The sequence below is a fragment of the Montipora capricornis genome, chromosome 13 (genome assembly GCF_036669925.1).
Source record: "Montipora capricornis isolate CH-2021 chromosome 13, ASM3666992v2, whole genome shotgun sequence".
Classification (NCBI taxonomy): domain Eukaryota; kingdom Metazoa; phylum Cnidaria; class Anthozoa; order Scleractinia; family Acroporidae; genus Montipora; species Montipora capricornis.
This window is the reverse complement of record NC_090895.1, coordinates 21,163,013-21,175,988: the sequence shown is the minus strand read 5'-3', so window position 1 is coordinate 21,175,988 and position 12,976 is coordinate 21,163,013. Positions and strand designations below refer to the sequence as shown.

At 39.4% G+C, this 12,976-nt stretch overlaps 1 protein-coding gene across 1 annotated transcript in view; it reads left to right on the top strand.

Annotated features, from left to right (window-relative positions):
• LOC138028406 (unconventional myosin-VIIa-like) overlaps nucleotides 1-12,976 on the top strand; it is a 66,704-nt gene that overhangs the window by 19,442 nt on the left and 34,286 nt on the right. The window contains exons 18-24 of the mRNA XM_068875939.1: nucleotides 958-1,095; nucleotides 2,585-2,646; nucleotides 3,330-3,519; nucleotides 4,092-4,271; nucleotides 5,500-5,718; nucleotides 6,413-6,520; nucleotides 7,773-7,916. Coding sequence (XP_068732040.1) covers nucleotides 958-1,095; nucleotides 2,585-2,646; nucleotides 3,330-3,519; nucleotides 4,092-4,271; nucleotides 5,500-5,718; nucleotides 6,413-6,520; nucleotides 7,773-7,916 — 1,041 coding nt within the window. The remainder of the gene's footprint in view (nucleotides 1-957; nucleotides 1,096-2,584; nucleotides 2,647-3,329; nucleotides 3,520-4,091; nucleotides 4,272-5,499; nucleotides 5,719-6,412; nucleotides 6,521-7,772; nucleotides 7,917-12,976) is intronic.

Here is a 12,976-nt window from a genome sequence, read left to right as displayed (position 1 = left end):
GAAAGAACGACAATAAATTGACGTGATGAATTGCGAATTGGAGTTGTCTAGAGTATTCACAGTTGAAAATGAGGCAGAAATTTTAGCTAATGCTTATTCCGTTTGAAATTGGAAGTTGATTTTGCGATGTGAACCTGAAAGCGTTGTTGACATCTTTTTGAAGGTGTTTGGTTCGACTAAAAACTGAGTTCTTCACTGTATCATGCAATAAGAAACCCCCCCCCCCCCCCCAAAAAAAAAAAAAAAAAAAAAAAAAGAAAAAGAAAAAAGAAACCAAACAGACCAATGAACAAAATAAAGGCGCTCTTAATTGTCTTTTAGCCTGGCACCTTGAGAGCAGAGCCTCTCTAAATCTCACCAGTGGGCCTGCAAGAGAGTCTCTGCTTAAATCGTGTCAAGTCTTTTAAGTCGCCGCAGGCCAAGTTTCTGGGGCAGGGGAGGCAGCTTCACCCAGTGGTTAGGGCGTTTGCCTTGCATGCAGTTGCTCCGGGTTCATATCCTTTTCTAACCTCTGGTTTGGATTTGTTTCCGGTTGTCCCGGATTCAACTCTACAACCCTTTGTAAATAGTCAACTGGTTGCCTCCTGCCAGTTGGGGTTCTTAATAATGCTTCTGTTAAGTTTGATTTGTGTCTTCCAGATTGTTAAAAGTGGAGTGCCTGTAAACTAGCTTGATAGCTAAGTGCACTTCCACTATAAACAAAGCATTTACATTTTGCACTTTTTATGTCAGTCCGGTCAAACCGGTTTAGACTGCGCGCGCATCATATTTTTGACACGGCAAAGGTCAAAATCGAGCTTTCAGTATGAAAATCAATATGGCGTCTTGGAGTGCGATCGAGACTTGGCCTGGGTTTGATTAATCCTTTAAAAAGGAAAAAGTCGAAATGGAATTAGACATTCTTGAAAACTATGCTCTCTCTTTCCTCTACTGAACTTTAATGTATTCGTTTAACAGGGCGATGACACGAGGAAGCGTGCACCGACTCTGGGATTTCAGTTTAAGAAATCTCTTGATTTGTTAATGAGGACTTTAAACGCTTGCCACCCATTCTTCGTTCGTTGCATTAAACCGAATGACTACAAGAAACCAATGGTAAGGGAGATGATGATTTTTGCTATATATATTTTGCTGGGAGTTATTATCTTTGCTAAAGTTAAAGAGAAGGTATCAAGAACGCGAACTAAATTCAGCGACTGGGTGCTGGCAAGCAAATCGAGCGAAACGTAAAAAAAATAACTGTTTAAAACAAGGAAGGAAAGTTTGATTAAAACAGCAAATTCAAAAAGAGAGGGGGGGGGGGGGGTGGGGAAATTGAAGAAGATTAATATGGATCAAAGTAACCATATTTAACGTCAGTAACTCGTAACAGTAATTCAATTGCCAAACCTGAGGTCGACGATGCGCTCATTTGACTCCTCCCCCTCCATCGGTGTTCCGTTCTAAGGGTATTTAAAGCTATTTAAGCTGCAGAGAAAGAAAGAAGTCGAACCAAGGATGTGATCCGGGAAGCGAACTCGGGATCTGTGGCACCAAAGCCGCGCACTAACCCACTGTGCCATCCCTGCATTTGGGTTTTTTTTTTGCAAAATGTTCAGCCCAAACGTTTTTCAAAAGTTTTTCTCTGTTGTTTGCAACTTTAGAAATTGTGGGTGCGTCACGAAGCGAGGCTTTCGGGCCAACATTTGATCATATGAAGAGAAACTAAAGATGTTGAATGGAAGCTGCCTTCGATAGTCTCGGACATTTGGGGTTGCTACTTCGGTTAGCACATTCATATGCTATACATAGTTCCTTCCCATACTTTCCATGATAAAATTACGCCGAACAAACCTCAAATCACCCCAAAAAAAGCGAAGGCAATAGTCAAGACTCATGAAATCACACAGTCCTTCGATAAGAAAATCTTGTTTTGACCCGAAAGCCTCGTTTTCACGCGTTCTGAAACTAACACCGCTGAGACGTGGGCTCACCTGCAATGACAGCTATTGAATATTAACCATGAAAAGGCGTTGAACAACACATACATTGGATAGCCAAAAGCCCTAGTTTGTGTGAATGAATTGTAAGAGATTACATTTCTTCTCACTGTTGAACAACGACACATATATTGGAATGTAAAAAGTGCTAATTAGGCCATAACATTCTATGTAAAATGTAGAATATTAAAGAAAAATAGTCTCCTTGAATCTTTTAGAGATTGCTATTTCGGTATTAAGTACTTCTTCCTTAGTTTATCTTTTAGAAATTATTGAAGATTCCCCCATGCATTTCTTCTCCCTTTTTTGCTTGATAAGTCATGGGTGTTTGGGACTTACGTCCAGATTGGAGGGAGCGGTCTATGAACCGGGTTATAGAATAAGGTCTCCTAGACTGCTCTCTGTCCCTTCTGAGTTCGAACCTCTCGCTTTGGTCACGCAAGCGAGCCGAGTAGGGAATGGCGATAGAGCGAGCTGTTGGTCTTGCGTGACCAAATCGACTAACTCAGAAGGGACTGCGTGCAGTCTAAAGGTCTGCAAAATATCCCAGGGGCCCAACTTCTGCACACTACTGATGTTAAAGAAAAATATATTTTTTGTCTCAGAGATTTGATCGAGGCCTTTGTTGTCGACAATTACGCTACTCGGGGATGATGGAGACCATACGGTTTGTTTATCTACTTTCCTTTCTTTTCCTCTTATTTCAATTGTCCATTTAAACTTCCTACGGGCTCTCTTTTCGAAGAGATTGTCCTTCAGGCTCTCGTTTCAAAGAGATTGAAAGTGCAACTTAATGCGTGATGGTACTTTGTCCTACTTTTGAGATAAATTTTATCAACAAAGACCCAGCAAAGAGATTCGAAGCTCAAGGTTGCGTGATGGTAGTTTTTCCTAACTTTAAAATAAATTTTATCAACAAAGACTCAACAAAGAGATTCAAAGCGCAAGGATATGCGTGATAGTACTTTGTCTTTTTATCAACAAAGACTTAACACTTGAAATCGCTACGGAAAGAAAAAGGGTTATTAAAGGTTTGTCAGAATTTGTCAATTCAACAGTTTTAACACCTTCTTGGGGCGTTATTAATTTACCTATTATCTCTCACATTCGGATTATGCTGGGTAGTATTTTTACTTCCCAACGTGTTTTTCTAGGGTCAAAAAACCTCTTTTCCTTTTATTCGAGTTTTCTCATTGTTTCTTTCCAAACTTCAAACTTGAGTACTTCAAACAAGGGAATTAGGATTTGCTTCAATGAAAGCAACACTAAGTCAAAATTGCGGCTTTATTGAAATACGCTTTATGGAAAGTTTTCATAATCAAAGGTTTTTTTTTGTTTTGTTTAATATAGAATACGAAAGGCAGGTTACCCAATGCGTCATACCTTCAAGGAATTCATAGACCGTTATTACATGCTAAGCGAGGGCCTGGCGCGAAGTCAACTGGATTCCCAAGGCATGAAAAATGCTGCGATCAAAATCACCAAGAGTCTATTGGGAAATTCTGACTGGCAGATCGGAAAAACCAAAATATTTTTAAAGGTAGGTAATAAAGGGGTTTGCATCTTCGTTCGGCTAGTACGTTTTGTCAAGAGATTTCTTTTTTCATTTGAGGCTGGTTAAGTAATTAAGTATACTTGACTGGATTTGAACGTAAACTTGGCCATACTTTGAACGTAGGTAAACTTTGAAGGAATATTCTCATTCAGAATTCGCCGAAACCGCTGAAGAACAATGGAAATGACATTTAAACAGGATCCAACATCGTTATCCCTTAACATACCTCAATCGATTTTGTTTTACAATATCAGGTGCTCATCAAGCTCTAAGCACAGATTCAAAGGTTTGGCTTTGTGAAAAGTGCCTCTATTTATTCATCGTGATAAAAATATGGTAACAAATAAATGCAGTGCGCACACAGCCACAAAAGAGAAGAGAAGAGCTAAGTTAAGTTAAGTTAAGTTAAGTTAAGTTAAGAGTTATCCTTCTTATCCAGCAGTCTCTGTTAATTAGGAACAGGGCTATCACTTAAATTAGAGTAACGCAATTAGCAACACGTTAGGACAGCTGGTGTCTCATTAATGTTGGTCCATTCTTTTTCTCTTGATTGGTAGGATCAACAGGACATTCTTCTAGAAGTAGAGCGAGAAAAATTGCTCACAAAGCGCGCCATCTTGATCCAGCGAGTTGTTCGTGGCTTCCTGGTTCGAAAGCAGTTCATCAATATGAAGCGCGGTTGTGTTGTCATTCAAAAGACCTGGAGAGGCTACCAAGAAAGAATGAAATACCAGAAGGTGAGTTATGTGAAAAAAAGTTACATAATATGTGCAATTATTTAACAATTATTCATCGAGCCTAACGTGAATGACTTTAGTGTAATAACATGGGTGATTATTTGAAAAAAATATCTATTTTCTTCAAAACAATAGACCATTTTACAGTTGTATCTAAGTTACGTGGCCTATGAGTGGAATCGAGGTTGCCGGTGACCATGTTTTGATACAAACTTTTGTGCTTTTTTAATGTTTATGTAGACTAATTACGATTACAAAAACACAATTCATATGATAACAGCAGTGCGGTCTGTATCAATACAAGGTCACCGGAAGCCTCGCAGCCATTCACAGGCTAGGTCACTGAGCAAATGTGCCAACCAGAGATCTGTTGGCTGTTGAAACAAAGGATTCTCTTGTTTTGTGGTTGGCAAAATTTAAATAACAAAAAAGAATTGTTTATAAACAGTGAAGTCTACTATATAGTAAATAGAAAACCGTATGAACTCGCTCCTGCATTTATGGCCATTCGTGATGTTTTAAACGTTCACATGCAAATATGCCTTTTTCGACATATTTTAAAATTCAGCTTGAAAGAGAGGTTCTGAGGACAAAGACAAAGGGAAGTGGCTGATAGGCAAATATTTTCACATTCATTCACACTTGTTCGTATTGTTTTTGTCCTCACTGCCTCACTATCAAGCTGAATATTTGATATTTGGAAAATGGCCTATTACACGAGCCATAATTAATCACTAATACACATTGTTCCAAAATGACGACCATTTTAGTATTCTTTTGTTTGCTTGCAATTTAGCTCTTGTTGCTTCATTCAAGGTAAAATATTCTTTTAAATTTTAAGTTTAAGAACGAGGCAAAAGGGGTTAATATGCAAGCAAAGAAGTGAACAGTATAATGGCGATCATTTTGGAATTAGGTGTATGAACTTGCGCTTATAACTTTTCGCAACCGAATTTTCACATGGCCCAAACAGTCTTTGTGAAGAAAGGTGGTCTAGTGGATGGGGGAAGGATTAGTTTCCGAATAGAGGCATGTCTGAATTACATGCTCGGACCGTTAGACTGTCTTTAAAAAAAAAAAAAAAGTTTAATTTCCAACACTCCTTCAAAAATTGTCATTATTCTAAAATAATGATAACCGTATATTGAAAGCCAGATGATATTGTATTATTATTACATGTATATCCCTCTTGTCTCGAAGACGACTTAACTTACTGTTTACCTTTTAGATTCGGTTTGGTATTGCTCGACTCCAGTCCACTTACCGCGCCCGTGTTTTATCGTCAAAGTACATCATATTGCGAGAGAGAATGAAAATTTTCCAAGCCTACTGTCGTGGTTTTCTTGCGCGGCAAGAATACAAAACTCGCCTACAAAGCATAGTTAAGATCCAGTCAGGGATTCGAATGGTGCTGGCTAAAAGAAGAACACAAGAATTAAGAGCTGAGGTAGGAACCAAAAAAAGATTTCTTCACCATGACTTCGTTTTGCGTAAATTTAAAAATCCTCTTTCCCCACCCAAAATAAGTAAATAAAATAAAGTAATGAATGAATGAAGGAGCCAGTGCGCGCGGGCGTGCGCGCGTACTTGCGTGAGTGCGTGCGCCCGTCCGTCCGTCCGTGCGAGATTGAGTGCGTGCGTTCGTGTGTGAGTGAGTGGACCTTCCCAACATTTCATTTTGAACTTGCCTCCATAACCTTGCTTCTCTTCGTTTTGTCTTCGTAAGAGAATACTGATCGTCACAATATCCCACTTCGGAAAGTACCATAATACTCTTTGCTTGTCCCCCCAAATTTTGCATAAGCATTGTTTTTGTTTTTTCTTGGGACCATGGTAAGTCCCAAGAGAAACTGGAAACAATGCTTCAGAGTTTCACAAAACGTGCGCACGTCAGGATAAAAACAAAACAAAACATTTCTAATTCAAATTCTTGCAGCTATTTACCGAACAAAAAAGACAATTATATACTTGTTTCTATTCCGACGCGCACACTCGTTTCTTGAAACTCCGATCTGGTTTATTGAACCACAGAGACTGGACAGAAAAAAAGTATTAGGGCTTTTATGTATTCAGTGTGATCGTATTATTATCATTTTCCTTGTATATTTTTACACACTCATTCCTTGTTGTTCATTTAACAGAAAAAGAAACGCGAAGAAGCAGAAAAAATTAGAAAGCTTGAAGAGGAACGCTTGAAGAAGGCCATGGCAGCTGACGCGGCAAGAAAAGAGGCAGAAAGACTTCATAAGGTCAGTGATTAAGGAAATGACGTCACTGTTGCTCAAGGTCTGGGTCTTATTCCATTTTGAAACACGAAGGTGTTGCAAAAAAAATGCAATGCCTAAGCACGTGCGGATCGTGCATTTGTCAGTAAACCTTGGATAGATAGATACAAATGAATGATGGGGGAAGTTTTTAAACAAACTGTGGTGCTGCGTGGGTGGGGAAGTAGTATACAAAAATTTGGTTTATCAATGGTGTTGATGTTGTAAATTAGAATCTCTGTACGGTGGCCAATTTACATTATCAACTCCGTTGATAAACCAAATTCTTGGATACATACAGACGTTTGTGAAAATTTGTGAAACAAAAACGTACAATGGGCCTTAATCACACGGCTGCGATGTTGAGGCCCGAGCGATGAAGAACTTTTGTTTTGTCCCACCGAAACTCGTTTCCAAACATTTCAACTCGAGGCTTGGGGTACGAAATCTGTTGTCTATGGCCAATATGGCCGCCGCACGAATAAGGCCCATAAATAAACGAGCTGAGTAATTAGATAACTAAATTAATAGATAGAGAAAGAGGGACATAAAAAAAGAAAAAAACAAGCTGTGGGGTAGACCGGTTTTATAGGAAAATATGTAGGTAGGAATAGGAGAGTGGAATACATATTTCTGCGCGATACTCTCTATAAAACTCTAAATGGATTATTTACAACTTACCACAAGAGTGAATTTGATAAGGTGTTGTTACAAATTAGTCTATTTTTAGATTACCTGTTCCAGCGAAGATTAAGCCTTATTTACACTGGCAAGTTTTCCTTGACAAGTCCACTTGTCAAGGAAAACTTGCCGATTGTACACACTAGCAAGTGCGCCTTGAAATATTTTTTCTTGACAAGTTTTCCTTGGAAATGTAAATGGAAAATATGACAAGTTTTCCTTGACAAGTGCATTTTACAAGTAATTTACACTAGCAAATATCGTCCTTGATAAGTTCTTCCTTGACAAGTACCCTTGTTCAAAAACTACGCATGCCAGTTTTTGAACAAGGACACTTGTCAAGGAAAAAAATTGACGTATTTCTCCATTTACACTGCCAAGGAAAACTTGTCAAGGAAAAGTTGTCAAGGAAAACTTGCTAGTGTAAATGAGGCTTTATTTGTCACGTCCCTGCAAAAACGTGGCAGAAGTAGTCACCCGTGACATGGTGACAACAGTGACACCAGTGCGTGACAACAGTGTTTTTTCACATGGTGTCTCACACTTTTTTTTCCAGGAACGGATGGCAAAAATCGAGGAAGAAGAGAAGCAAGAACAAGAGCGAAAGAAACGAGAAGCGGAAAAGAAGAAACACGACATTGAAGTGGCAGAGGCAATGGCCAAAAAACGGCGAGAAGAGGATGTTGACGACTCTAAAATGGTGAGTTTGGTGACCAGAATTAATGGATCTCGATTTTTTTTTTAGCATTAAAATGGCCACTGAATTGATGAACTTGGGAAGGAGGCAGTGCAGCCCAGTGGTTAAAGCACCTGCCTTGAAATCCGGAGATCCGGGGTCAAGACTCCTTCTGACCACTGGTTGAGTCCCTGGTTCAATTTCCTGGCTGCGCTTGTAAATAGCCAACTAGCTGGTTTGCCTCCAGTTGGGATTCTAAAAAAAAGTTGTTCTGTTCAATGCTCGGCGATATTAGCTACTATAGCTACTCTAAAAGTCCGATACTTACTTTGCTTACTTACTTACTGGTGCCTTAAAAGTTAACGGGCAGTTGAGGTCTAGGCACCGTAGGGTGGTGTCCCTGGCACCCCACAAGCGGTAAACACCCCAAAGCAGCCGCTAACCGGCAACATCACACAGGAACACGGTCCAGACAAAAGAAAACGTGACCAGATACTTGCGTCCACGATCAAGTAGCGTCGGGACGGGATGGGTGGGGCTCAATGAATCCGGAACGATTCGCAAAAATGGCCTTCCAAGTTGAGCAAATATTGCGCGGCCACGCACAAAGAAGCCCTTCTAAATTCCGGGTCGCCTCCAAAATAAAGGAGCAAGCCTTATATGCTGGAAATTAACCTTACTTAAATAACATTTTAGCCTCATGTAAATTATCAATAATGTGACAAAAAGAAAAGAAAATAAAATTGCATTTTTTCTCTCTCTTGTTTTGTTTTCTCGAGTTGTCTCTAAACGCACCTAGAGGTCCCCCCTTAAAGAGTACATCTTTGATTTGATTTAACACCTCAAAACAGTCTGTCGTAATTATTAGTAATGTTAATGCACCTTATTCCAAAATGGCCGCCATTTTAGTATTCTTTTTTTACCATGCGAACTGGCTCTTATGGCCTCGCTTTCAAACGTGAAATTCGAAAGAATATTTAACCTCGAACGAGGCCATAAAGGCCAATTTGCATGGAAACAAAAGAATACTAAAATGGTGGCTATTTTGGAATAAGGTGTATAGGACTGAGTGGAGTCTAATTCGGTCTGTCATCACACGAGTGGTTCTAAAATCGAACGACCCCACAGCCGGAGTCCGATTTGTTTATCAAGAGTATGATTACAGACCGAATCGGACGACGCAAAGTCCTATTGCCAATTAATCATAAAAATTACAATTTCCGAGAAAAGAAGAAGAGCCAAATTATGAAGGAAAGGTCTAATTTGCATTAAAGGGCTGACAAAAGAGTCGTTAATCGTTAAATGTCGCTCTGAAAGAAAGAAGGAAAGAAAGCCCCAAATTTGGAATCTGTACACTGTTTCTATGGTGATTGAAACCAAGGTTGTGACTGGTTGATTTAAACTACAACTTTGAATGTGATTGAATGTGATTGGTTTATTGAACTGTCCGATAAGTTTATCAGTGGAAAATAGGAGTCTTTTAAACCAATCAAAATTGTAATGGTTGGACCATTCATCTGTCTAAAAAAGGTAAATCTGATCTTCGCACTTCTACGAATTTTGCCACCTCAACTTTCAGTTTAAAATCTCATTTAACTTACCTGCAATCATGATGCTGCGAATTTTTACTCCTGACATAGCGAAACATTAGCTATCTTGAACTGCTAATCCAAATGCACGTTATGAAAAGAAAATAGAATTAAATTAATGCAGTTACATTACAAAGATATATTAGGCTTATGTTATCTATTAACAAGAACGTTAAATTGACAATAGGCTCATTCTTTAAATAACATGCCCGGGTAGTTAAGAACTCACACCAGACCTAGTAGAGTTTTTGTAACTTCGTATAGTGTTTCCACAGACTAAAATATTTACTATCAAAAATAATGTCCATGCTGTACATCTGTCTTGACACTGAGAATCGTCGAATTCGCGGACTTCATTCTAGATCTGTTAGCCAGTGGTTGAAAGCCACTGTTACACGTTGAAACTTTTAAGCCTGGTTTTTACTAGTGACGCATGTGCAAGCATAAGAAGCTTATCCAATTGAAAACGAACGTTGGCATACGAATTAAAATCAACCACGGCATCCGCCATTTTGTTAAAATGCTAAGACAGACGTAGCACATTTCCTTGTGCTCGTGCTGCGTTTCGCACGACGTAAGCGAACGCAAGCATAAACGTAAAGACAAGGAAAAAGAAACAAATGATGCTTGTGACTGCGCTTGTGCTCATGCGTGCACTCGTTTTCACGATGCCTCGTTTTAACCTCGTTTTAACGATGAAAACCTCATCAACCTCGTTTTCACGATGAAAAGACCGCACTTTAGTTTGTGTTCGTGGTTGCGTTGCTAGTGAAAACCAGGCCTTAGCTGAAACTTACGTGCAACGGCGCTGGGTCGAACAATTTTGAGCAGGCGCTGCACCGTCTAACATGGTCGGCTTCCTGAAACTTTTTTAAAACGTTTGTTGCAAGAAAAGTTTCACGAAAAAGAAGAACCGCTTTCTACTTCTGCAACGGTCGCAAAGATCACAGTGGTCACGTTGTTAAAAACAAAAGTTTCACCGTGTAACACCACTTCGTGAAACTGGTCTCGCTCGGCCTTTGTACGCCAATCAGAAAAACGCGATCTCTTCCTCAAATGAAGGATTATCCTTCATTGTCAGTTTCCTCCATATAAAGTATTATCTCCCATTTCGAGAACTCTGTCCCAGGACTTGTCGTTGCAAATAAAAAAAATAAAGTAAAAGCCGACCCTGGAGAGGATTTCAACCCGGAGCACGCACTTTAAAGGAAGTGTTCTTATTCACTTAACCATTAAAGATCAACTGACTGGTGCGTGTGCCAATTATTTACCAAAACTGATTCGTGTATATTGCTGAGAAATGGTTAAGTCTAAGTCTTGACTTTAAAATGGTTAGCTTTCTCTTGAAATTTGGTAACAGACATTTTTCACTGTGTAAGCTTGTTTTTCAGCGGGTGTCAAAACGGCATTTGGAAGAAAAAATGCTGAAATTAAAAAAAAAAAAGAAAAAAGGCATCTTCGCAGTTGCTGATGTGGTAATCTAGTGGTTAAGTGAAGGGGTTGTTAAGTAAATGTTCTCAGGTTCGAGTCCTGCGAGTCCAGACATTAGATTTAGGCTTTTATGTGCTCATTTCACATGATCACTATCAAGCTTTCTGTGTCCAAAATGAACGATAATACTTCACTTGGAGCAAATTAGCAACTAAAAATAATCCTTCAATTGAGGAAGAAACTTGGTTGAATGAGAAACTGCAACTTACCCGCCAAGGCCATGGAAATATTATTGACTTGTTTTGCGGGAATCTGGTGACAACATTTCGAGACTTCTCGCGCACAAGTTTCCACCTTTTGTGTTACACGGTGCAACGCCTGCTGAAACTCGTGTAAATCGCAGCGCCGTTGCACATAAGTTTCAGCTGAAAGATTGAACGTGTAACAACGTTTTTACTTCTTATACGGAAAAAATAGTTTGACAGAGAGAAACTGGATATATCAACTAATAATAATTCCCATGTGGCCGAGCTGCCAGATACTCTGTGCCCTCTCCTTTCCATATGATGGTGTTGATTTCGCAGTTTGGGTTTCTTTTAAAGCAAACAAACGCGTGCCTTTTTTCCCCATCTTTTCTTTTTCTTAATCAGTATTAAAAAAATATTTCTTCGTGTGGAAGCTGCACCCTCCACGCACGAACTTGGAGCGCAGCTTACGATCAGCTGGACTGTTGGTTTTTGCTCAGTGAAGACGAAAGCCGCAGTTCTCGATAAAATTGAAAAAAAGGATAGCCTCGTGGAACATGGTTTAGAACTACTGTAGCTCGAACAAAGCGCACTTTCAGTGCCAGGTCGAGGTCGAGCGTTGGTAATCGAATACTTAAGCTCCTTAAGGTTCCATTTGTTTAAAGTGGTGTTTATAAGGGATTGCAGAAAAATTGGTCGCTATGTGAGATTAGTTGTAAATGGACTCTTGATGGACGCGATAAAGGTTACTGTCTTATCGCTAGGTGGAGTTGAGTCAAAAGGCCTCATTTTAAAGCCTTTGATGCACCATTAGATTTTTCTTAATGGTCTCACGAAATCTATCTCCACTTTAATCTACGTGACTTGCTTGTTATTAAACTTAGTTTGGATTAGGATACTAAAGGAAGAAGTGTGTCACGCATGTATTTTTAAGGAATGTTAAAATGACATTTCAGGGTATCATGTTTTGAGTTTTCGTCTTTAGTGAAATTTAATAGCATGTGAAGGCCATAGGGTCTTTATCGTGGGAGGCCCTTTGCGATGCCATACTCATTTATCTAGCAACTACAGGTTTTAAGGGCTTTAAAGCAAAGATGTATTTCCCCAGCCCTCCGTCGAGTCCTGAAAAACAAGTGGAATCCCCCGAATACATGGATATTGAGGGATTCGAGGGATTTTTTCAAGAAACAAATGAGCGGCGAATCGTCGAATTCGCTGACTTCATTCTCGATTCGGATGATTTTGATAAAGTTGACGGGAAAAACGACAGCTTCGCCGGAGATAAGGCTGAGGTCTTGCAAGAAGATGGCGAAGATGACGAGTTATTGTTACTGCAGGAAATTTTAAACTTCAAGGGCCAAGATGAGGTACAAATGAACATGTCAAGCTTTAGTAGTTGACCATATTTTTCTAAAGCGATTTCCGGGCACAAAAGCCACCTACAGCTGTTTCAGTCATAGCGAAATTGAGAGACGAGATGATTTACCTTGTTGTTTAATGAAGAAACTACTTCTGTTCATTAGAAGTCGAGGGTTTCTACTTCAACTAAAACGAAAATCAAAGGCTGTCTTTCTTTTTGTTATTTTCTCTTTATTTACATGTTTCGGTCGTATCCTCTTTGTTTCCGTTTATCCATTCTCCATTCTCGCGTGATTAACAAACGGCCAAGATGAGGTACAAATGAACATGTCAAGCTTTAGTAGTTGACCATATTTTTCCTCATTTCCGGACGCAAAAGCCACTTACAGCTGTTTCAGTCATAGCAAAATTGAGAGACAAGTTGATTTGTCTTGTTGTTGTTTTTTGTTTTATGAAGAAT